The sequence below is a fragment of the Schistocerca piceifrons genome, chromosome 5 (genome assembly GCF_021461385.2).
Source record: "Schistocerca piceifrons isolate TAMUIC-IGC-003096 chromosome 5, iqSchPice1.1, whole genome shotgun sequence".
Classification (NCBI taxonomy): domain Eukaryota; kingdom Metazoa; phylum Arthropoda; class Insecta; order Orthoptera; family Acrididae; genus Schistocerca; species Schistocerca piceifrons.
The window spans coordinates 158,752,663-158,775,642 of NC_060142.1; the positions used below are offsets into that span (position 1 = coordinate 158,752,663).

At 44.1% G+C, this 22,980-nt stretch overlaps 1 protein-coding gene across 5 annotated transcripts in view; it reads left to right on the forward strand.

Moving 5' to 3' along the window:
- Positions 1–22,980, forward strand: part of LOC124798196 (speckle targeted PIP5K1A-regulated poly(A) polymerase-like) — a 178,280-nt gene that overhangs the window by 78,643 nt on the left and 76,657 nt on the right. For all 5 annotated transcript variants that reach the window (XM_047261496.1, XM_047261495.1, XM_047261499.1 and 2 more), the window contains one exon: positions 20,330–20,494. In XM_047261496.1, coding sequence (XP_047117452.1) covers positions 20,330–20,494 — 165 coding nt within the window. The remainder of the gene's footprint in view (positions 1–20,329; positions 20,495–22,980) is intronic.

The window sequence follows — 22,980 nt, forward strand, 5'->3', positions numbered from 1 at the left end:
TTCATGCACATGTTCAGACGTGCCATCCTCCAACTGAATGGCATCATAGGCAATGTGAATGCACTGTTCTAGTGTCTGCACATTTGGGATGGCCCCTCACACAACTTCGTCCAGGTGTCTCCACAGGAAGAAATATAAAAAGGGTTGATATTTGGTGACCAGGTGATCGGACTACCTCATCCAGTCTGTGAGCCAGTGTAGATATTAAGAAGCCTCTGCATGGAAATGGCAAAGTGAGCTGTAGTACCAGCACATAGCCACATCGTCGTTTATACCACCCAAGGCGCAGGGAGCACAGGGCGCTCTGCAGAAAGCGCAGAGATATGCCACGTCAGTGAGGCATTATGTATGGATGATCGGTCCTTGAAGCGGTCGCCAGTAATCCTTGCCCACATAGTGAGGCTCAACTGGTGTTGATTTACTGCCACCATACAGTGGGGATTCTGTGTAGCCCTAATGTGGGTGTTGTGAAGGTTGACAATATCCAAACTTCATAAAGGTAGCCTTGTCCTCCAAAGCTGGGATGATTCCTTTGATAGGGCAGAGCCGATTTCCTTCCCTAATCCAAGCTTGCTCTCCATCTTGACCTTGTTGATAGGACATTAAACACTAATCTCCTCCTCCTCCAAGTCGTGTACATAGTGAGTGCAGCCACCTGTCATGGTTACGCATTCCTATGAATGAGTCTGTCTCTCACAGATGGAGAAATATTGTTGCAAACAATCATACTGACTTCTTCCCTCTGTCGTTCGCCTGTCTGTATGTAAAGACCTTGTTGATCTGTTCTTGGTTGGTACACAGTGCTGCAGAACCTGACCCACGTCCACACCTGAGTGAGTCGGCAACAGTCTTCAAGTGGATGTCACCTAGTACCAACGTGTGAGTGCAGTGCCATCATGGACAACATTAATGCCTCTTGAGTGTGGATCGAAAACCGTAGTACAAGTAGAACATTCCCACGTATCTGGTGTGTATGCTTTCAATAATTGAAACCTACACTCTCAGAGATCTTTTATCTCCACTTTCGAGATGGTGTACCTCCCTTGGAACGCACTTCTGGCCACATGCCCATATGACTTTTTCTGCTACCTATCCTCTCATGGATCATTTCCTGCAGTTTGCCCCCATACACCAAAATCACAACGTGTATGTGGTGCACAGTTGCAGATATTATACTGTGTGATTTTCTTTCATGAAAGGTTTTATATCTGGAAGAAATTTGGAGGCACTAGAAGTTTTCTGATACATTATATAGAATGATGAGCCAAATATTTTGAATGCACATTTTAAACTGCAAGATGTTTCCGGGAACAGTCTGGCCATAATTTATTGGTTATGAGCTACAGATTAAAACGAAAGAAAATGTAGAAAGGTAGGAAATTAAGATGATGGGACTTGTATAAATTGAAAGAAGCAGAAGTTTTGAGAGTTCCAGAGGGTGCATTGGGCAGTGATTGACTGAAACAGGGGAAAGGAATACAAAAGAAGACAAATGGGTAACTTTGAGAGATGAAATGGTGAATGATCAAATAGGCAAAAAGACAAGAACTAGTGAAATCCTTGAGTGACACCGGAGGTATTGAATATTTTTGGTGAAAGGAGAAAATATAAAAATGCAGCAAATGAAGTGGATGAAAAGTAATACAGATATCTAAAAATGAGAGTGACAGAAAGTGCAAAATGTCCAAGCAATAATGGTTAAACGACAAATGTGAGACTGTAGAATAATTCATGACTAGGGCTTTGATGGATTCAACCTATAGGAACATTAAAAACACCTTTGGAGAGAAGAGAAACTGCTCTATAAATATCAAGAGCTCAGATAGCAAGTAAAAAAAAAGGGGGGGGGAGGGGGGGGGGGGGGGAAGTGGAAGGAATATATAGAAGGGCTATATGAGGGAAATGTGCTTGGAGGCAATTTATAGAAAGTAAAGAGGAACTAAATGAAGATGAGATGGGAGATACGATAGTGTGAGAAGAATTTGACAGAGTACTGAAAGACCTAAATTAAAACCAAGCAATAGGGAAGCAATAATTGAGAAGGGAGAGAGAAAGGGTTGTAGTGCATCGCTGATGTTATTTGATCTATATATTGAACTAGCAGTAAAGGAAACAAAGAAGAAATTTGGAAAGTGATTGAAAGTTCAGGGAGAATAAATTAAAACTTTGAGGTTAGTGGACGACCTAGCAATTCTTTCAGAGACAGCAACGCAATTAATGGAATGGTATAATGTTTGAAAAGAAGGCGATGGGGCATAAGTTGAATCAAATTGGTCAGTGGTGAGGGAATTAGATTAAGAAATGAGAAACTAAAAGTTGTAGGTTAGTTATTCGTTTTGGGTAGCAGAATAATTGACGATGGCAGAAATAGTGTGTTTATATACAATAGCAGGGTGGTCTACCTTTTGAGCACAATACAGCAACGATTCTGCATAGCATTGATTTGACAATTTTTTGGTAGGTTTCCGCAGGTATTTGGCACCAGATGTCTATGCACAAATAATGCAATTCCATGTAAATTATGGTCCTACGGGTCCTATGGTTTGTGTGCGCATAGCTGGTGCCGAATAATATCCCAGGTGCATTCCATCAGTATCAGACAAGGTGAATTGGCGGCCCACACATCAACATGAGTTCACTGTCGTGCATGTCAAACCTCTGTAGCATGATTCCGTACTTGTGACAGGGGTATTTATCCTGCTGGAGGAAGCTATCATTGATGTGGAAGACATAAAGCATGAAAGAGAGTTATCCATAGCTGTCATGATGCCTCTGATTAGCACCAAGGGTCCAATGGAAGCCTAGGGAATAATGCTACCTCCTTCAGCCTGCATCCTTGGCACAGTGCATGTTTTGAGCAGCTGTTCGTGTAGATGATAGAGTGTTGAGAAATGACCGGCGACCCGGTGTAACAAGAAATGTGATTCATGCAACAGGCAGCATGTTTCCATTGATACACAGTTCATTCTCAGCAATTCTATACTCACTGCAGTCATAATTGACAATGTGATTAGTTCAGCATGGGAAGACGTGTGGGTCGTCTGGTGCATAACCCCATGTTCAGCAGTGTGCGCTGAATGGCATGCTCTGAAACATTTGTGCCTGCATTGTCATTGTACTGTGACATCCAATCTGCCACAGATTGTTGCCCATCTTGCTTTACAAAGTGGGCAAACCTCTGTCCTCCATGTTAAACACTTTGTCACCTACTTGTAGTTTCACCATATTCCAACTGCTTTCCACAGATGATCATGACAGTACCACGGTAACAGCTGACCAACTTCGCTGTGTCCGTTATGTTTATTTCCTGGAACTGGACTATAACAATCTACCCTTTGTGGGAGCTACTTATGTTTGTGGATTTTCCCATTTGCAGACCTTACTGTCACTGTAAAGGTTTGCTATTTACCTCTGCTCCACTTATAAAGTTTACTTACCACATTACATACCCACAACATCACCAAGTGATGTGGTCTTGTGGAGGGTAGCGACCCAGATCGCATAAGAAAGAGACTGTTCGGTTACATTTGTGGCAACCTTGCCGAGCCGCAAGCAGCCCCAAGTCACTTTCCATTGGCTGGCACTATGAAGGACAGCTCTATCTGAATAGTGCTAGAGGATTGAGTCATCATGCTGAGTGCCTGTGAGTGTATTAACTGTGGAAGGAGCAGATGAAAAGTCCTGAATAAAAATGTTCAGATTTCCCGTCAGAGATGAAGAAAGATTATGGAAGTGGATTTTGGATTCAGATGAATGAATACATTAATTACGATTAAGAACTAATAAAAGAGTCTTACGCACTTGATACTGTCTAAATTTTAAAACTTACATGTAGATACAACACAGCAACTGGGCTTCCTGCACTCAGAAGCCATATGATACTTACGAATGAAATCATTGCTGCCATTTGACATTTACTTATTTATTTATTTTTTGATTTATTTCAATATTGCAATTTCAGCTGTAGAGCCATTTTCAAGTGCAAGGTAATAGAAACCTATGAAACACATGGATAAAAAAGTGAAAGGCTTTATGTTATAATATTTCATAAACAGCACAGTTTAAGGAGCAGTCTTAATTGTGATTTTGAACTTGAAAATATCTCCACAGCAGAAATTGAGGCAATGATTTCAATTAAAAAGTATATTTTGACTCAGTGTGGCAAAGCGGTTCTAGGCGCTTCAGTCTGGAACCGCACGACCGCTACGGTCGCAGGTTCGAATCCTGCCTCGGGCGTGGATGTGTGTAATGTCCTTAGGTTAGTTAGGTTTAAGTAGTTCTAAGTTCTAGGGGACTGATGACCTCAGATGTTAAGTCCCATAGTGCTCAGAGCCATTTATATTTTGACTGTATCCCCTAGCCAAGTAAAAATCATCATATTGTATCATTTCCATGTTATAAAGCTTGGTTCGTACTACAGTGAACGCGCGTGAACTAGTGTAACACCTCATTTACACCGAAGCGAATGTGTCTCAGACACTACACTGCATTAATATTGAATGGAATCAATTAAAATTTTGTGCTCATTAAATGAGTAGAAGTTAAAAATGAGCTATAAAATATGCAGTTGGAATCAAGTTGTGGAGAACATTCTGATGGAGAATTATAAATACACCACGATACCCAGGATTTTCATAAAAAGTAGACTGAATGTTTTCACTCTTTTTTACTAATCTATGGCTAAATCTTCCAAACTGACCTTTTTTGTTCTTCCTGCATGAGCATTGAATAAACATAAATTTTACTCTTGAGTAAGTGCACTCTGTTGAGGGCATTAAACGACCTTCTGGCAGTATATGTTATTAGTGCAATTGTTGTTCTCTCTTGCTTCTTCACAAAACATACCAGCTGCCGTCTGCTGAAATATTTTACACCCTGGAGTACAGAATGCAAGTAAAAATCCACAACTGGCTGTAGATCATAACAATAGCTTTGTATGATTTTCAGACATATGATGAATGTTACACATGATGATGCAACATCTAACTGGAAAGCTTGTGAAAATGTTTCTTCCTTCACCCCATAATCAGTAGAAAGGCTGCTTGGGGCTTCCTTGATAATTATAAAACTTGTAGAAAACATTTACATGGTTTCAAGCCATCTTGTTAGGCAACATGGTTTCAACTTTCTAAGAGTTCCTTTGCAAAACACCATGGTTTCAAGCTGCTCCTTTCTAAGAGTTCTTTTGCAGAAAATATTTTATGTACATCATCATTTAAATTTACCCTATACTGGGATGCAGAGTTGCAGATAAGCATAACAAAAAGACTGTCAGAAAGTGAGCTTTTGGCCAACAAGATCTTCATCGAAAGTAGACAACATGTGCGCACGCGCCCACTCACACACACACACACACACACACACACACACACACACACACACACACACACAGAATCACAGTCTAGCCTCAGCAGCCAGAGACTGTGGTCATGTGTGTGTGAGTTGCATGTGCGCATTGTCTATTGTCAAAGAAGGCCTTGTTGGCCAATAGCTCACTTTCTGACAGTCTTTTTGTTACGCCTGTCTGCAACTCAGCATCTCCGCTGTATGGTGATTAGCTACTACCCTTTTCATAGTATTGTTACATTCCATTCTGGATTTTCCATTGTTTGATTTCATCATTTAAATTGTGCTTCTAATTTCTGATGCGTTAGTGATGTTACTGTTAATTGGCTCAACTGGTGGAAAGCGCAATGAAAATACATAGCTTTTGAGAATTTATCTGTGATCGTATGTTGAAAACCTGTAACAGTACCTCCATTTAAGAAACACCCGTCACACGCTAAGCCAATATGATCAGTCATCTCCAAGCACATATTTTCAGTGAATGGCAGAATAACATCTGTAATAGTACCTAAATCCAATTATCAGGCCCAATAAAACTTTAGAAATTCTTCTTTTGTTTACAGGCAATGTCAACATCTTTAATGTATTCCAAGAGACAGCTGCTCTTTGCCACTGTCAGCAGCCTTATCAGCCAGTAACGAAAATGCTTAGTTGTCATTGATGTCATTTACAAAACGTTTTTGGTTTTTAGTGTCACAAATGATGATGAGGTTGTTCTGCGCTCTGTGATATGTATATTTAAATTTTGCTTAATATATCCTTAGGTGATCAAGAATTGTACCTCTTGTGCCAATATGGAAACAAAGTAGCTGTTAAAAATTTACACCATCAGATTATTTTCCGCCGAGTGAAGTACCATGATTATGACAAAATAATATCATTTTCAAAAATATCTTGCATTGGTTCTATTTGTCACAGTTGAACCATCATTAGATTCAGTTTTTCAATACCATTTCCTCTTTTCATTTCCATGGAATCACAGAACATGTTGGTATTTGTATGCACTTCTTAATGACTATGTGATTTTGAAAGTGCTCTTGTATCTTCATAGGTAATAAATATCTGTCAGTAAAATTTATTTTGCTTATAGACATATCCATGAATAATTCAGTTGCAAATACCAGAGCACAAGTGTGGGTCTCAATGAGTCAAATTCAGTGATACACCTGTTTTATAGTCTGAAAACAATTTATGGAATAGAAATGCATTGAAAATTGAGATCTCTTTTGTTTTTTGCAATTTGCTGTAAATGAATGCCTCTCACAATTACAAATGTTTTTTTCTAATATGGCTCTTTGATCAACTGTATGTTGCCCTTTAGTAGATTTGAATGAAGTGTAGTAATGTTAATATCAACATGTATAAAGTCTATTTTAACTTTATAGCTTCATTAAAAACGTGGCTATGGCAGTGAGAAGGGTTGTGGGAACTTCCCTTCTATCCTTTTACCGGTGTCCCTTGGTGAAAGGTATTGAAAATACACTTCTATTTATGGAAAGGATTAAAAAAAGAAAAAGAAATGATCGGATGGCATTGTTGGCCGGGAGGCCCCTTTCGGGGGAGTTCGGCCGCCGTATTGCTAGGCCTTTTTAGTTGACGCAACTTTGGCGACTTGCGAGTCAATGATGATGAAAATGATGATGAAAGACGCACAAGACCCAGTCTCCTGCCGGGAATCGAACCCGGACCCCCTGTGTGGTAGGCAGTAAAGAGGAGATGTCAATTTGCAGACAAGGCACTACAGAAAGACTGTTAAACACTGAGATTCTGGCCAAAGCCTACTTAGAGTAAAAAAAAACACACACACACACACACACACACACACACACACACACACACACACACAAAGGAAAGCACAACTCACACACACATGATCACTTCCTCTGGCCAATCCAGCTAGGGTGGCCCATAAATAGCGGTCTCGTGTGTGTGCGTGTGTGTGTGTGTGTGTGTGTGTGTGTGTGAAGAAGGCTTCAACCAAAATCTCAATGTGTAACATTCTTTTGCAGTGCCTTTCTGAACCCAACAATGAAGTGAAAGACATATTGCTATGTATCTTAAAGAAAACATGCTAAGTTGCAGACAGGCACAATTAAAAGACACTTACATAAGGCTTTTAGCCACAGCCTTCATCAGTAAAAGAGAGAGATATGCACCATTCATATATACAGGCAAGTAAACCTCATCTGCATATGACTGCCAACTCTGGCATCTCAGGCTGGAGTGCAGCTATCATGTGGGATGCAAGCAGCAATCTGGAGGGGGCAGGGAAGGAGAAGAGATAGTAGTGTACAGATGGGGAGAGACAAACACTATCTGGTGGAGTGTACAGGGACTAGAGTGCCAACAGGCACCGCATCAGGAGGTTGTGGGGCAGGGAAATGGGGAAAGAAGGAGAGGACTGGGGAAAGCTGGGCAGATGTGTTGGCAGGGGGCTGCAAATAAACAGGGTGGGAGATGAGAATGAGGAGGAGGTGATAGGGCCGAAGGGGTGGAAACTATTGGGCAGAGAGTGTGGGGACAGTAGTTACCATAGGTTGGTAAGTTGGTTTGTGGGGTTGAAGGGACCAGACTACAAAGGCTGTCGGTCCCCATAGGTTGAGGCCGGGATAATTACAGAAGCAGAGGATGTGTTGTAAGGATAGCTCACATCTGTGCAGTTCAGAAAAGCTGATGGTGAAGGGAAGGATCCAGATGGCTTGGGTAGTGAAGCAGCCATTGAAATCAAGTGTGTTGTATTCAGCTGCTTGTTGTGGCACAGGGTGGTCTACTTTGCTCTTGGCCACAGTTTGGTCGTGGCCGTTCATCCTGGTGGACAGCTGGTTGGTAGTTACAGCAATATAAAAAGCTGTGCAATGATTGCAGTAGAGCTGGTAAATGACATTGCTGCTTTCACAGTTGATCTGGCTCCTGATGGGGTATGATAAACCTGGTGACAGTATTGGAATAGGAAGTGCTGAGTGGGTGCATTGGGGAGGTTTCACACCTGGGTTTTCCACAGGGATATGATCCTTGTGGTAAGGGGTTGGGATCGGGAGACGCATAGGGATGGACTAGGATGTTATGGAGGTTGGATGGGCGACTGGACACCATTATAAGAGGGGTGGGAAGTATCCTGGGTAGGATGTTCCTCATTTTAATGCAAGATGATAGGTAATCAAAGCCTTGGTGAAGGATGTGGTTCATTTGTTCCAGTGTGGAATGGCACTGGGTGATGAAGGGGACACTCCTTTGTGGCTGGTTCTTGGGGGTGGTGGGAGGATTGGTGGTGTGAGGGAAAATGGTGTGGGAGATACGTTTGTGAACTAGGTCTGGGGGATAGTGCCTGTCTTTCAAGGCATTGTTGAGACCCTCAGCAAAGTGAGCAAGGGAGTTTTCTGTACCTGGGTAGCCAGGCTCTATGGGAGGGATTTTTTGGTGTGAAAGGGATGACAGCTGTCAGGATGCAGGTACTGTTGGTGATTGATGTGTTTAATGCAGACGGAGGTGCGGATGGAGCCATCAGAGAGGAGGAGGTCAACATCTAGGAAGAAGACTGAGGAGGAGTATGTGAAACGAATGGGAGAGAAGGTGTTGAGGTTGGAAGGAATGAAGATAGGGTGTCTTGGTTCTGAGTCCAGATCGTGAAGATATCATGGGAGGCTAGGAAGTCTCCTCTAGATGCTCCATAAAGAAAGGATTGGCATATGAGGGTGTCGTGCAGGTTCCCATGGCTGTGCCACGAATTTGTTTATGTACCTTCCCTTCAATGGAGAAGTAGTTGTGGGTTAGGATGAAGCTAGCAAGGTTTATGAGGAAGGGGTAGTGGATTTGGAGTCTGATGGGTGTTGGGAAAGGTAGTGTTCAATAGCCGCAAGACAATGGGCATAAGAGATGTTGTAGTATAGGGAGGTGGTGTCAACAGTGAGAAGTAGGGATCAATGAGGTAAAGGGGTGGGGATGGTGGAGTATTGGTGAAGGAAGTGGTTGGTGTCTTTGATGTGAGAAGCTAGCTTACAGACAATAGGTTGGAGCAGTTGGTCATTGAGGGCTGAAATTCTTTCAGTGGGCGCACAATAACCGGCCACAATGGGGTGTCCGAAATTGTTGGGTTTGTGGATTTTGGGGAGCATGTGAGGAGGAGGGTGTGCAGGCCATCATAGGGCTGAGGAGGGAAATGGATTCAGGGGAGATGTTCAGGGAAGGGCTTAAGGCTTTAACCTCTTCAGATCCTCTAAAAAAAATTGAGTTTTATTTGATGTTATGGTCAACATTAGTAAGGAAACATTGTTCTTTAAAAATTTTTTTGATTGGTTTTTTGAGAATCTGATATGTCATATACGACACACTGGTACTGAAGGCAGACAATTATGGAATGAATGTATATGATTCCATATGTTATAATATAGATTTATTTGGCAAGTTAAATAAAGAAACAAATTTCATTGTACAATATCAAAGTGTTAATATTTTTAAATTACATTGTTTTATCATCCACTGATTTTTCTTGGTGAGTTCAGTTCATGTGAAAATCTCGAAAACAATTTCTACCCTTCACGAGGCACAAATGAATCTTGCATTCTGTGCAGAAAACTCGTCCTCTTACACTTTTACATCCTGGTCGCCTACAACGATGAGTCTTTTCATCGTTGGTGACCTCTGGCATGTGAATAGCACTGCTCTTTCGTTTAGCATCACTCGGAATTGGTGCTGGAATACTTTTTCTTTTCAAGGAGCTGGAGGCGATATCTACTTCTTTATCTCCATCTGTAGATTCGTCATTAATATCAGATATATCATTTCCTGAATGGATAAACCACTCTGATACGTCAATTTTAAATTGTAGGTAGTCCGTCGTATTCTTCCTTCTTTTCTTCAGTGCATTACAGTCTCTCCTGTACTCTATCCAAGCTGCAGCACAAGCAAAATCAAAGCGATGCAGGATCATTCGCATTGTCCACTTTCTTGATCTTGCACTTTGTCTGTAAACAGCAATGATACGATCCAGCATGTCGACCCCACCATATTTTCATTATATTTTTCGATAGCAAGAGGCCTGCTGATATTTACGTATTGTTTGTCTTGCTTTGACCAACGCCTGCACCGTCCCAGAGGCAAGTTTCCTTCTGCAGATGAGGCAGCAATTACAGATTTGTTGTCATACCATTTAATAATGGCAGTTTGTCCATCACCACGTACAGACTGATCAGCTGCACCTGCCTTTTTCATTTCTGTATCCGACTGAAGATCGCTCGCTCTTGGAACTATACAAGACTGTATTGTCCCTGTAGCCTGACAGCCTCTGTCTGAGTGTAGACAGTCTAGGAGCTCAACCGACATAAAGTATCGGTCCATATAAATTATAGACCCTTCAGGTAGCGTAGTTGCCAGTCTCATTACTACCTTTCCACCAATGTTCAAGTAATCATAGCCTTCCAGTATACTGTCACCTTTCCCTTCGTACATGAAAAAGTCAAGTGGTAATCCATCTGGAGATGTGGAAACGAAATTCTTGAGACCACACGGATTATGCTTTCCATGAATGTATTGCCGCATCGTTGTCTTGCCCCAGAAAGGAATCATCTGTTCATCAATGGACACCTTCTGTGTCCTAGGATTTTGTAAACAGCCTGCTCTGACGGTGTTTAGCAAAGGACGAATTTTCCAATATTTATCTTTTGCTCTCACATCACTAGACACATCATTGTCTGTAACTAGTTTCAGTGCACTTCTGATTGCAAAAAACCGCTTCCTTGACATTTTCCCTGCTACATCAGTCACTCTCGTCCCGAAAGCCCAATACATATTTAATCTGGGGTAGCCAAGGCATGACATCTTGATTGAGATGCCAAAAAACGTCATAATCTCTTCAGGAGTTGTATTTAGTGATTTCCCTGTGCGTGAAAAAGATGACTGATTGCTACAGGATGACAACAGCTCAAAAACACTGTAAGGAATATATTTAAGAAAATATTCTCTTGTCTCACAATGTTTCCCTTGCCAAACAGTTTCTTCAAATGCTGGTGCAGGTGGTAACGGCTCAAAGACGTCTGTATGGCGCCAAGGGGGAACATTTCTGGATTTCTGTCTGCCAAACTGATCAGTCACAGTATCTGAGACAACTTCACATGAATCGTCATCACTTTCCACTTCTGGTGCTAAAACAGTATCTTCATTGCATTCTTCATCACTGGATAAACATTCAAGTTCTGAGATGTCTCCATCGAACTCCAGAGGTCTGTCCAACTCTTCAAGGATCTGTGAATCTGACACTGAAGAAGTCAAGAAAGGTTTAATTACTTTAAATGAAACAAAAACCTGTAATTATAATTACAGCATCAAACAATTAATGCAACATTTGTAAAATAAGTCTAAGGATAACGATTGACTATTGCTCAATAATTTTTAGGACATGTTTTCTAGTGTGCACAGAAATACACATTCAGTTCCAATGTGTCCTATCTGACACACGTGCCCCCAGGGGCTCAGCATTCATTTGCTGAGTACGGGCTTGGCGACCCCGGGGTCCTGAGCTGGGGACTGGTCGGCGTCGCCAGTCTCCTGTCAACGTAACCCCCGGACATGCTTCAGCGACCACTGTATGGCGCGGCGGTGGAATGTTGTGTGCTGTGGGGAATGGTAATCTTGGCTTGACTGCCTGGGTTGCGAGGAAGCCCAACCTCTATAAAAACCCCTCAATCTTCTGGTGTGCTCCGCGCCTATGAGATGCATGGCTGTTGAGGTGGAACAGTCGCAAGCGGGCAACCTCTGGGGCACCTGCCGCACCCTAGTTGTATAAGGCTTACTCAGGCACGCGGGGCTCTGTCTGAGCGGACCTTTAGTTCCCTAGCTGCTCGTGGGACCGCAATGGACCCTTCGACCTCTACATTTCCCCCTACCAGTGGCTTGGGTGGGCCACTGGTAGGAAAACACACCCCATCGAAGAAGCGACTTCGTGCTGCGAGTCCTCCAGCGCCTAGTGTTGATCGAGATTTATCAGACTGTCGTAACAGAGCACATGCTGATAATCAGAATGTGTTTTTGATTATTAAACGGAAGGAGGGTAGCTTTGAGAGGGTTTCTCCCTTTTACATCCACAAGGGTATTGAGGGAATTGCAGGAACACTTAAATCTGTGAAGCAACTGCGCAATGGGACTCTGTTAGTTGAGACATCTAGTTCCCGTCAAGTTGCTTCTCTTCGGAAAGCAACCTGTCTCGGTGAGTACGCTATCGAGACCGAGCTCCACTCCACTCTGAACTACAGTAAGGGTGTTGTGACATGTAGGGACTTGGTGGATATCCCCACAGACGAGTTAAAATCTGAATGGGCTGATGAAGGTATTGTTGACGTGCAGCATATTATGAAACGAGTCGATGGGGACCTAGTCAAATCCGACTCGTTTATTCTCACGTTCAGTTGCCCACGACTCCCAGAGCATGTTAAAGCGGGGTTCTTACGTTTGCCAGTAAGGCCATATTTCCCCAACCCAATGCGCTGCTTTAAATGTCAGCGCTTTGGGCATACTACGTTGGGGTGCAATGGGATAGCCACTTGCGGTAAATGTGGTCAGCCTGCCCATGAAGGAGCCGATTGTTCATCGCCTGTGAAGTGCGTGAATTGCTCTGGGAGTCACCCTGTCTGGAGCCGGGTCTGCCCCATCTATCTCGACGAACGGAAGATACAGGAGATCAAAACATCTAAGCGTATCCCCTATGGTGAGGCCAAGAAGCTCTTTAAGGCCATGCAACCTCCTGTGTTTACGACATCTTTCGCTTCCGCTCTGAAAAAACCGGTACAAATGGCCACTGTTGCTACGCAAACGGAGGTTGCTAGTGTTAGCACTAATACCTGCGTTTGCCAGTGCACTTGTGCTGCTGCGGTTGTTTTGAAACCTGCGGCTCTCTCCGCAACGTCGGACAAGGCCGTGGTTGCTGACATTGGGGTACTTCCTGCATCTTCCCATATGGCGCCTTCTGCCCAGGCGAGTAAAGCTCCATCTGCTGACAAGGCTCTACATTCTAAGCCCCCCAAGACAAAGACGCCGAAGGTGAAGGTTTTGCCACCTGAGGAGACTGGTCAGGGTCGGTCCGATGACGAGGCCATCGTACTGTCTGACATCTCCCGTGGGTCGTCATCGGAACTGATGGACATTGATGTCGACCGGGGGCGATCTTCTCGCCCCAGGAATAAATCTCCGGCCAGTACGGGCTCTCCTCCAAAACACAGAGGCAGGGTGAAGGTTCAGCCACCCTGATCACTGGCTCACATATTACAGTGGTACCTGAATGGGTTCAGGACGCATGTGGCCGAATTACAACTCCTTGCACGAGAGTGCCCCTTGTGCTTATGTCTCCAAGAGACACATTTTTGGGCCACTGATGCTCCTTCTTTACGGGGTTATACCGTATATCGGAAAGATGATCTGACAGGGGAAAGGGCAAAGGGTGGTGTTGCGGTTTTTGTCCGTGACATGCACCCCTCATCTGAGCTCCCTCTCGTTACAGACTTGCAAGCAGTTGCAGTTGACCTTCTTGTGGGTCGGAGGCTTACAGTCTGTTCACTTTACTTACCACCTCAGGATGCGATAGACTCTGAGGCTCTCGCAGACCTTATTAGCCAACTCCCCCGCCCATTTCTTCTTCTGGGGGACTTCAATTCTCATAATGTCTTATGGGGCTCTTCGACTACTTGCCCCAGGGGTCGCATTCTGGAAAGCCTCATGATGTCTGACGAACTGTGCATCCTCAACTCTGGTGCTCCCACTCGTTTCTGTACTGCTTCTGGGTCGTCATCAGCTATTGACCTTTCCTTTTGCTCTCCAGCACTAGCGGATTCTGCTCTGTGGGAGGTTGCTGCTGACCTCCATTCTAGTGACCACTTCCCCCTTTGGATTCGCCTCCTGGATGAGGCTATGACATTACCAGTGCTGCCCCGGTGGCACCTCTGCCGAGCTGACTGGGCACTATTCAGCCAACTGGCTGTTTTGGAACACCGTGCCAGCGTCCACGAATGAGTAAACCATGTTACAGCCGTGATCTCCCATGCTGCTGAATTGTCAATCCCACGGTCATCCGGTCATCCCAAGAGGCGTCCTGTCCCTTGGTGGACCACTGAGTGCCGCTCAGCCATCCGAGCCCGCCGTGCAGCTCTGCGCCGCTTCAAGTGCCGTCCCTCAGCTGACAATCTTGCGGCCTTTCGGGTGGCAAGGGCCAAAGCGCGGCGAGTGATTAAAGAGAGCAAACGACGGTCATGGCAATCTTTCTTGAACTCCATCTCCCGCTCCACTAGTTCTACGAAAGTATGGGAAGCCATCAGGAGGATTTCCGGGATACTTGGCCATTCTCACGGCGCCGAGAGACATTGCCCAGACACTGGCCATGCATTTTGCGGCATCTACCGCCACTATTAACTGTGATCCAGATTTCTGCCGCTACCGCACTGCCACCGAGAGGGGTCACTTGGACTTCCGGTCTCCAAATTCTGAGCCCTACAACTACCCCTTCACAATGTGGGAACTGGATTCGGCGCTGTCTGTGGCTCATGATACTGCGACTGGTCATGATCAAATCCGGTACACCATGCTACAGCACTTGTTGCTGCCATCCAAGGAAGTTCTCCTGGATTGTTTTAATATGATATGGTTATCCGGCACGTACCCTGACTCGTGGCGGGAGGCGATTTTGATTCCCCTCCTCAAACCGGGGAAGGACCAAATGCATCCCAGTAGTTATCGGAGTATTGCCTTGACGAGCTGTGTCGGGAAGACGTTGGAACGCATGGTCAACCGTCGCCTGGTTTGGCTGCTCGAGACCAGGCAGCTCCTTAGCCACTCTCAGTGTGGCTTTCGGAGATGTCGTTCAACTATGGACAACTTGACCTTGCTTGAGGCGGCCATCCAACAGGCCTTCCTGCTAACCAGCATTGTCTAGGTGTATTCTTTGACATTTATAACGCGTATGACACTACTTGGCGCCGCCATATCCTCAATCAACTCCATGAGTGGGGCTTTCGTGGCCGTCTCCCCATCTTCATTTGGTCCTTTCTTTCCCACCGCCTCTTTCGATATAGGGTTGGTAATGTGCTATCTGATTTGTATGTGCAGGAGAATGGTGTTCCTCAGGGAAGCGTTTTAAGTGTCACCCTCTTTGCCGTCGCCATTAACAGTATCACGTCCACTATCCGGAGTCCTGCCCTATGCTCCTTGTTTGTGGACGATTTTGCTGTTTTCTGTTCTTCCTCCAGTCTTGTCACTGCTAGTCGGCAGTTGCAGCTTATGATACAGCGATTAGAGGCATGGATTGCGAAGACGGGTTTTACCTTTTCAGCAGACAAATGTGTGTGTGTTCATTTTAATCGTTCTCGACTTCTTTTTACCTCCCCTGAATTGCGTCTGAGGGACACCATTCTTCCTTTTAGCGACACTGTGCGGTTCCTGGGTCTCACTTTTGATTCCAAGTTGTCGTGGTTGCCTCACCTTAAAGACCTCAAGGTGCGGGCCCTGAAGGCACTGAATATTTTGAAGTGTCTGAGCCATTGGTCCTGGGGAGCAGATCGGGTGCGTCTGCTGCAGTTTTATAGGGCTTTCGTCCGATCGCGTCTTGACTATGGTTGCACCGTGTATGGGTCAGCAAGGCCTTCGTATCTGAAGATTCTTGACGCAGTACACCATGAGGGTATCAGGCTGGCCACTGGTGCCTTCCGTACCAGTCCCATCCCCAGCCTGTGTGCTGAGGCAGGGGAACCGCCGCTCGGCATCCGGCGGAAACTCCTCATGGTGCGACGGGTGTGTCAATTCCTTGCCTGTCCTACCTCCCCTGCGTACCCTACCATTGCCCGACCGCCTATGGAACGTCTCTTTTCCAGTCGTCCCAGGGCAACGAGACCATTTGGGATTCGTGCCAAGCATTTGCTTGAGTCCCTTGGTGTGGAGCGTGTGGCCCCCCAACAACAAGGTTTTACTCGCCTGCCTCCCTGGTTGCTCCAAAGGCCCAGCGTCCTTTTAGACTTGTCGGAGTACCGGAGGAGCTGCACTCCAGCGTTTGTTTTTACCTCCTTATTTTATGATATTTTAAACCAGCATCCCGACCATGTACCAGTATTTACGGATGGCTCTAAACAGGGGGACTCTGTTGGTTGTGCTATCGTTTTCCCTGATCAAGTCGTCAAGTTACGGCTTCCTGCAGCATTTACCATCTTTGATGCCAAATTGTTTGCGATCTTGCGGGCATTGGAGCAGATGCTATGTGTTCCCAGTCGTAAGTTCCTCATCTGTTCTGACTCCCTGAGTGCCCTTCAGACCATGCAACACTTGTACCCAGCGGATACGGTCGTCCAGGACATCCATGATGCCCTACTCCACCTGCAACGGCAGGGGAAGGAGGTTTCCTTCTGCTGGGTGCTGGGGCACGTGAGTATTAGGGGAAACGAACTGGCGGATGTGGCTGCCAAAGATGCATGTTTCCTCCCTCACGTTGTTGCATGTGCCGTCCCCCTCCATGCTGTTACCTCCCTCCTGCGTTATCGCGTTCTGCGTCAGTGGGAAGAGGAGTGGCTGGCAGTCGGTGAAAATAAGCTGCGTCTGGTCAAGGCCACCACGCGGCCATGGCGCACGTCCTACCAGTCATGCAGGCGGGATGAGGTTCTCCTCACTCGCCTCCGCATCGGGCACAGTCCCTTAACGCATGGTTTTTTACTCTGGCGGGAGGACCCCCAATCTGCAGTGCTTGTGGCGTCCAGATTACTGTCCGCCACGTTTTACTTGACTGTCTTTTATTCTCTGACCAGAGGGCGGTGGTTTCTTTGCCAGCCCTCTATTTTACAAGATGACGCAACAACTGTAGTTAAGGTCTTACGGTTTTGTGTCCTGTCCAATTTGTTGCCTCGGATTTTAGGGAGAGGGTTTTAATGTGCTGCTGGGTGACTGGCTCACCCAGGTTTTAGGTAAGAGGTCAGCCAGTCACGATTACCTCCTTGTTTCCCTTCGGTTTCTGTTCTCTTTTCCTTGTTTCCCTTCCTTTTTAGTGTGTTCCTTCTCCTCTTGTTTTGCCTCTGTATGTGAGGATTTGGAACTGCGTCAGGTCTGTGTCTTTTAGCCGTTCTCCTTGTTCGCTGTTCGACTTAGTCCCTTCACTGCATGTGTTCCTGTTTTTATGCGTTTGGGCGCTGATGACCACGCTGTTTAGCGCCCGTAAACCTCAAACGCACACACACATCTGACACACGTGTACAAAGCCTTTTGTAGTACAGTGAAAAATATTATTTCTTTGTTTTAAAATGTTCTCATACCGATCAGTAGTGTTTGCCTCAAACATTATGCACGCTAAAGTAATACAAAATGTAAATAACTTTACATAAATGGGTACTTACAATATCTCGACATCATTTTGTCTGCCTTATCACGCATGCACTCAGGAAACAAAGCTTACACTCGTCACTTTACGCGCCAGACCGCTGAAACTCGCAGGAATCCATGCTGACATCTCGCGGACGTCTGGGAAACTACTTAGACATGTGTCTCTGGCGTTACATTGGAGCTGTGGCTAAACAAAGTTCACCAATTTGGTGTGTCGTATACGACACGCGGGATCTGAGGAGGTTAAGCAGGGATTGGAGATTGTTTTGGACTTCTGGGATGGGACCACTCTGACAGAGTTTATAGGTGGAGGAGTCAGATAATTGGCAGAGGCCTTCTGCCAGGTGCTCACTGCAGTTCATAACAACAGTGGTGGAACCTTTGTCTGCAGGTAGAATGATTCGACCAGCGTCAGTTTTGAGCTTGGGAATGGCTGTTCTTTCTTCTACTGAAAGATTGACGTTCTGAGGAAGGGACCTGGGGAAGGATTGTGGGGCTAAGTTGGAGGTGAGGAATTCCTGGAAGGTGACCAGCAGGTGGTTAGGTGGGAGGGGGGGAAGGTCACTGTTGGATGATGGTATGAACTGAAAGAGGCAGGGTTCTGGGTAGTTTTGGTTGGAGGGATTGGTGGCAAAGAAATGCTTTCATTGCAGGGATCGGGAAAAGGAGAGTAAGTCTTTGACAAGCCCAGCATGGTGAAATTAGGGTGTAGGGCTAAAGGTGAGGCCTCTGGATAGGACTGAAACTTTCTGGGGCTGGGGATTTTGATGGATGGGTTAACAAGAGAGTTAAGGAAATGTTTTGGCTCTGGTTGTGATGGAGAATCAGTAGGGAGTTTTGGGGAATGTGGCAAGTTGAAAGAGTCGGCTAGGCAGGGTTTAAGTGCTATGTGGCGTGAACGAGGAGGAACATTGTGGATACGATAGGAGATGGGTAGTGGTGCTCCAAAGCGGCAGTAGGATGTCAGTTGGTTGGATAACTTATGGAGGTGGTTTCTGGAATGCTCCTCCTTGTGCTGGAGAGCAAGGGATTCAATTTCAGAGATATGATGTACAGATAAGACTTGCTAAGTAATAATATCTTGCAGAGGAAGCAGAGGTGGTTCTGGGATGCCTGTGCTATGGAGGTGTGTTTTTGCAGTACCCTTTTTGTAAGGGCCAGGGATTGGCAGAATCTGAAAAGGTGTTGGTCATTGTGAAAGGAGAGGTGGGATGCAGAGAAAGGAATCTTTACGGTTAGGCCATTTGTGGGAGTTCCATGGTTTAAGCAGCATTTGAGAAACAGGTTGTGGGACTGGGTTTTAGTGAGGGAATGGGATACTTTCCTGAACTGGTGCATAAAAATGGAGCAAGGGTTCTCTGTGGCAGAAATGGTGTAAAGGAAACAGGAATGACACAGAAATCAACAAAATAGGTGTTAATAGTTGTGCGAGGAGTTGGATAAGCTAAAAGACACGTAAAAATGCATAATAAATACACACATATATGCAGCAATACGCACAGACACACAAAAATTCACACAAACATGTAAAAATATGCACAGATATGTGAAAATGCATGAAACCACATAAAAATACACACAAATATGTTAAAAAGTCCAGAAACATGGGAGAAAAGGAATGATGAGGTGTGTGTGTGTGTGTGTGTGTGTGTGTGTGTGTGTGTGTGTGTATGTGTTGTGAAAAGTGAAGAGAATGGGAGGGGGTTGGGTTAGGTCGAAGATAAAAAGTTCACGTGGCACGAGCAGGTGTGGAAAACAAAATGCTAAAGTATGTCAGGATGGGATCAGTTGGAATAAATATGATTATAACTATCGGAGGAAATAATCTGGGCATCAGACACTGCATTAACAATCAGTGTTGTCACGAAGTCTGTGTTGTGCAAGGACGATTATTGATACAGTGTGGTTCAGAAGTAGATGCAGATTAGAAGATGGTGAATAAACAGAAGAAAGAAGAGAGAGAATGGACACTGAGAAGAGTAGATGAAGGATGTGGCCAAAAGTTTTATGTAAGTGGCTTTTAATTGTGCCTACCTGCAAGTTAATGAGTCTTCTTTACAATAAATAGCAATCCATCTTTTTCTTCATTGTTGATATACCTACCTGGAGTTTCCTTTGATTCTGTCTGTAACTCAATTTGTCATCTTTACAGTGAGCAGCAATCTGTCCTTTTCATAATGTTGGTGATATTTCATTGTGGACTTTCTGTTGTTTGAAAATACACTTATGTTAGGTGATATTTCTTGGTTGCCATTCCTGACCATCTGTAAGAGCTGACTAATACCTCACAAGACTGTAGCTTTTATTTTCAATAGTTGTGCCATCAGACTAGCTTCTCCTCAGGGGCTCTAAGAATAACATAGGATTTCACCATTAAATGTCTTTCCATATGAAATCAGTTTAATAGTGCTGCTTTTCAACAATTTGGTGCAATTTGTGTCACTACTGTGTAATTGTTAGATGAGAACATTATTTTTGAGTTTTTAGTGATGAATACATATATTTCTTCTAAGCTAATTTCTGAGGGACCAAAAAGTATGCAGTACATGTTATGACAATGAAAAATAAATTACAACAAAAACTTGTAACTAATATTATTTGGTCTAAACAAACTTTCTTTGTTGTTAACTTCCTGTTTTATGTTTCACAGGTTCTCCAGCTATGCAATGACAGTGCTGGTTTTGTTTTACCTTCAACAAATACCTGAAGCCATGGTTCCTGCATTACGTGTATTGCATGATAAAAATATTCCTGAAATGGCAGAAAACATAACTAACAAGGATCCTCTGAGAATATTAATTGAAGAATTTTTCGGGTATGTTCTTTGTTATGTTAACTGATAAATTAAGTATACACTATACAGACAGTTTTTAGGAACACTGCTGTGTTGATGAAATGTTCCCCTTTTTGGCTTGACCACTACTATTTGGAATTCAGGGACAGTTTCTGCCGTGTGGGTCATGTTTGTCATATTTGCTTCAAACGTTGCTGCAGCTCCTGCAGTCGTGCACATTTTGTGGAGTAATGGACTGGTTCTAATATCATATTTTGATATAGCCCATGCATGTTCAATGAAGTCTTGCTAGATTGGGGGCCAACCCACTATTGTGTTCTCGTGTGTAAGTTTTTCATGATGTACCCCAGTCATACAGGGTATATCATCATGGGTCTACTCACTGTTGATAAAGTATATTGAAATAAATCTTGTGCAGTAACAACTTTTTGTTTCAGAGAGTGGAGGGGAAGAGGGTGTCATAATCACTTAACTACTCATTGTACAGGTTTTCTTTTCAGTGAGTCCAAAGAGTGCTGTACTAGGCGTGTTCCTGTTGGAGATAGTTTGCTCTTGCCTTTTTGCAACCTCTAAATTGATGTAACCTGCCAGTTATATGGGGAACTTCAGTTAAATATGAACTCTGAACCGCAATGCAACTTGGTATTATTCACATCAGCTAACATTACCCAAGGTGAAAGTGATCAGATATGGAACCTAAGATCTTTGGATCCATAGTCTGGCACTTTACCCCTAAACCACCGAGCCACACCATACCACCTTAACTGTTGTAAAAATGTCATAAAATAATGTTTTTTAGTATCCCTGCCAAGTGAACCGCTGTGACTCAGTTCAGTATCATATGCCATATGCATTCAGTTCTGTCATGCTTAGTTGCTATTTGGTATTTGACCCCGCTTTGGGCTTGGACGTTCTGGCTTACGCTCTTTGTGTTTGTTCAGTGGTCTGTTAATGACAATGTTGGCTTTGTTTGCGGATCTTGAATGCTTATCAGGCTGATTCTTTGTGCAAACTGTAACTTGACAGTGTACTGACCATCATAAGCAGTAGTAGGAACACATTTAGAATGGACAGCTTCCATTGTTGTTGCTCTGACCAAAAGTTGCTTCTGCTACCAAGCAAGGTGACATAGAGTTTAGGACATGGGACTTTCGTTCGAGAGAAGTGAGGTTATAATTATTGTCCAGTCATCAAAGTTTACAGGGTTTGTTCATCTGTATTTTTCCTTTAAAGGTAAATGCCTGGGCCGTCAGATGGTTACTTTGAAAAGGACATGGCAGATTTCCTTTCTGAGTCTTGACCTATCAAAAGTTTGGCATCATTTCTAATGATCTCATTGTTGACAAAACAGTAAGCGTTATCTTCAATTTTTGTCATCCTGGTAGAAGAGAGGGAAAGAGGTAAATAAAATGTCGTGTGACAAGTGCCTCCCATTGGGTAGACCGTTCGCCGGGTGCAAATCTTTCGATTTAACGCCACTTCGGCGACATGTGCGTCGATGGGGATGAAATGATGATGATTAGGACAATACAACACCCAGTCCCTGAGGAAATCTCCGACCCAGTTGGGAATCGAACCCGGGCCCTTAGGATTGACATTCTGTCGCACTGAGCACTCAGCTACCAGGGGCGGACAGGGAAAGAGGTGAAGATAAAGAAAAGAAACTGGTAAGAGTTAACAATATACAGTGACCTAGGACACCTCGGAGGAAAGTTGGTCAGGATGAGAGGATTGATTATAGCTACAGAATGAGATTAGAAAATTTGATGAGTTGAAAATGAAAGAGTGAGTAGTAGATGAGTCAGAGAGAAGTGGAAATATTTTGTAAATGAGCCAAAAAATAAGAGAAACCGAAGTGCAAGAAAAATGGCACAGAGGTCTAAAAAATTGATGAAATAAAAATAAAAAATAGGAAAACAAACAATAAAGAAAAAGAAAATCAGAAAAATTGCCATGTATTGGGGTCATGTGGGTAATGAGAATCAGGCCCATTTTTCATCTGTGGACTTTTGAGGAACTGGTAGTGGGATGGAGAAGCCAGGTGGGACCAATGTCACAACTTTTATGTGCTCTGAACATGTTACTGTGTGTTACTAGTACACACTCTGTGTGTGTAGGTGGTTATCATACCAATATAGTCATATGAATACAAAAAGCCGGGCAGCTGTTGCACATAAACTACTACCTTCCCTTTGATGTAACGGGGCTTGCCAGTAACACAGTTTGAAAGATTCTGTTAGGAGGATGCATAGGGTAAGTATTATAGTAGGGGTGGTCAGAAGAATAATCATCATAAGGTGAGGAAATGGGTTCATGAGGCATGTAGGTTCTGAACAGGAGGCTGTTTTGGAGACTGATGGTGTAGCTTGCATCAGCACAAATATGCTTGCTCAAAATGTAAATGCTGTAAAGGGGGAACATTTCACATGGATCGGATGACATACATCAGAGTGTTAATACTGCTGTTTGTTGGTCAGATTGTTAAGTTTATGTTTATTAAGGGGTTG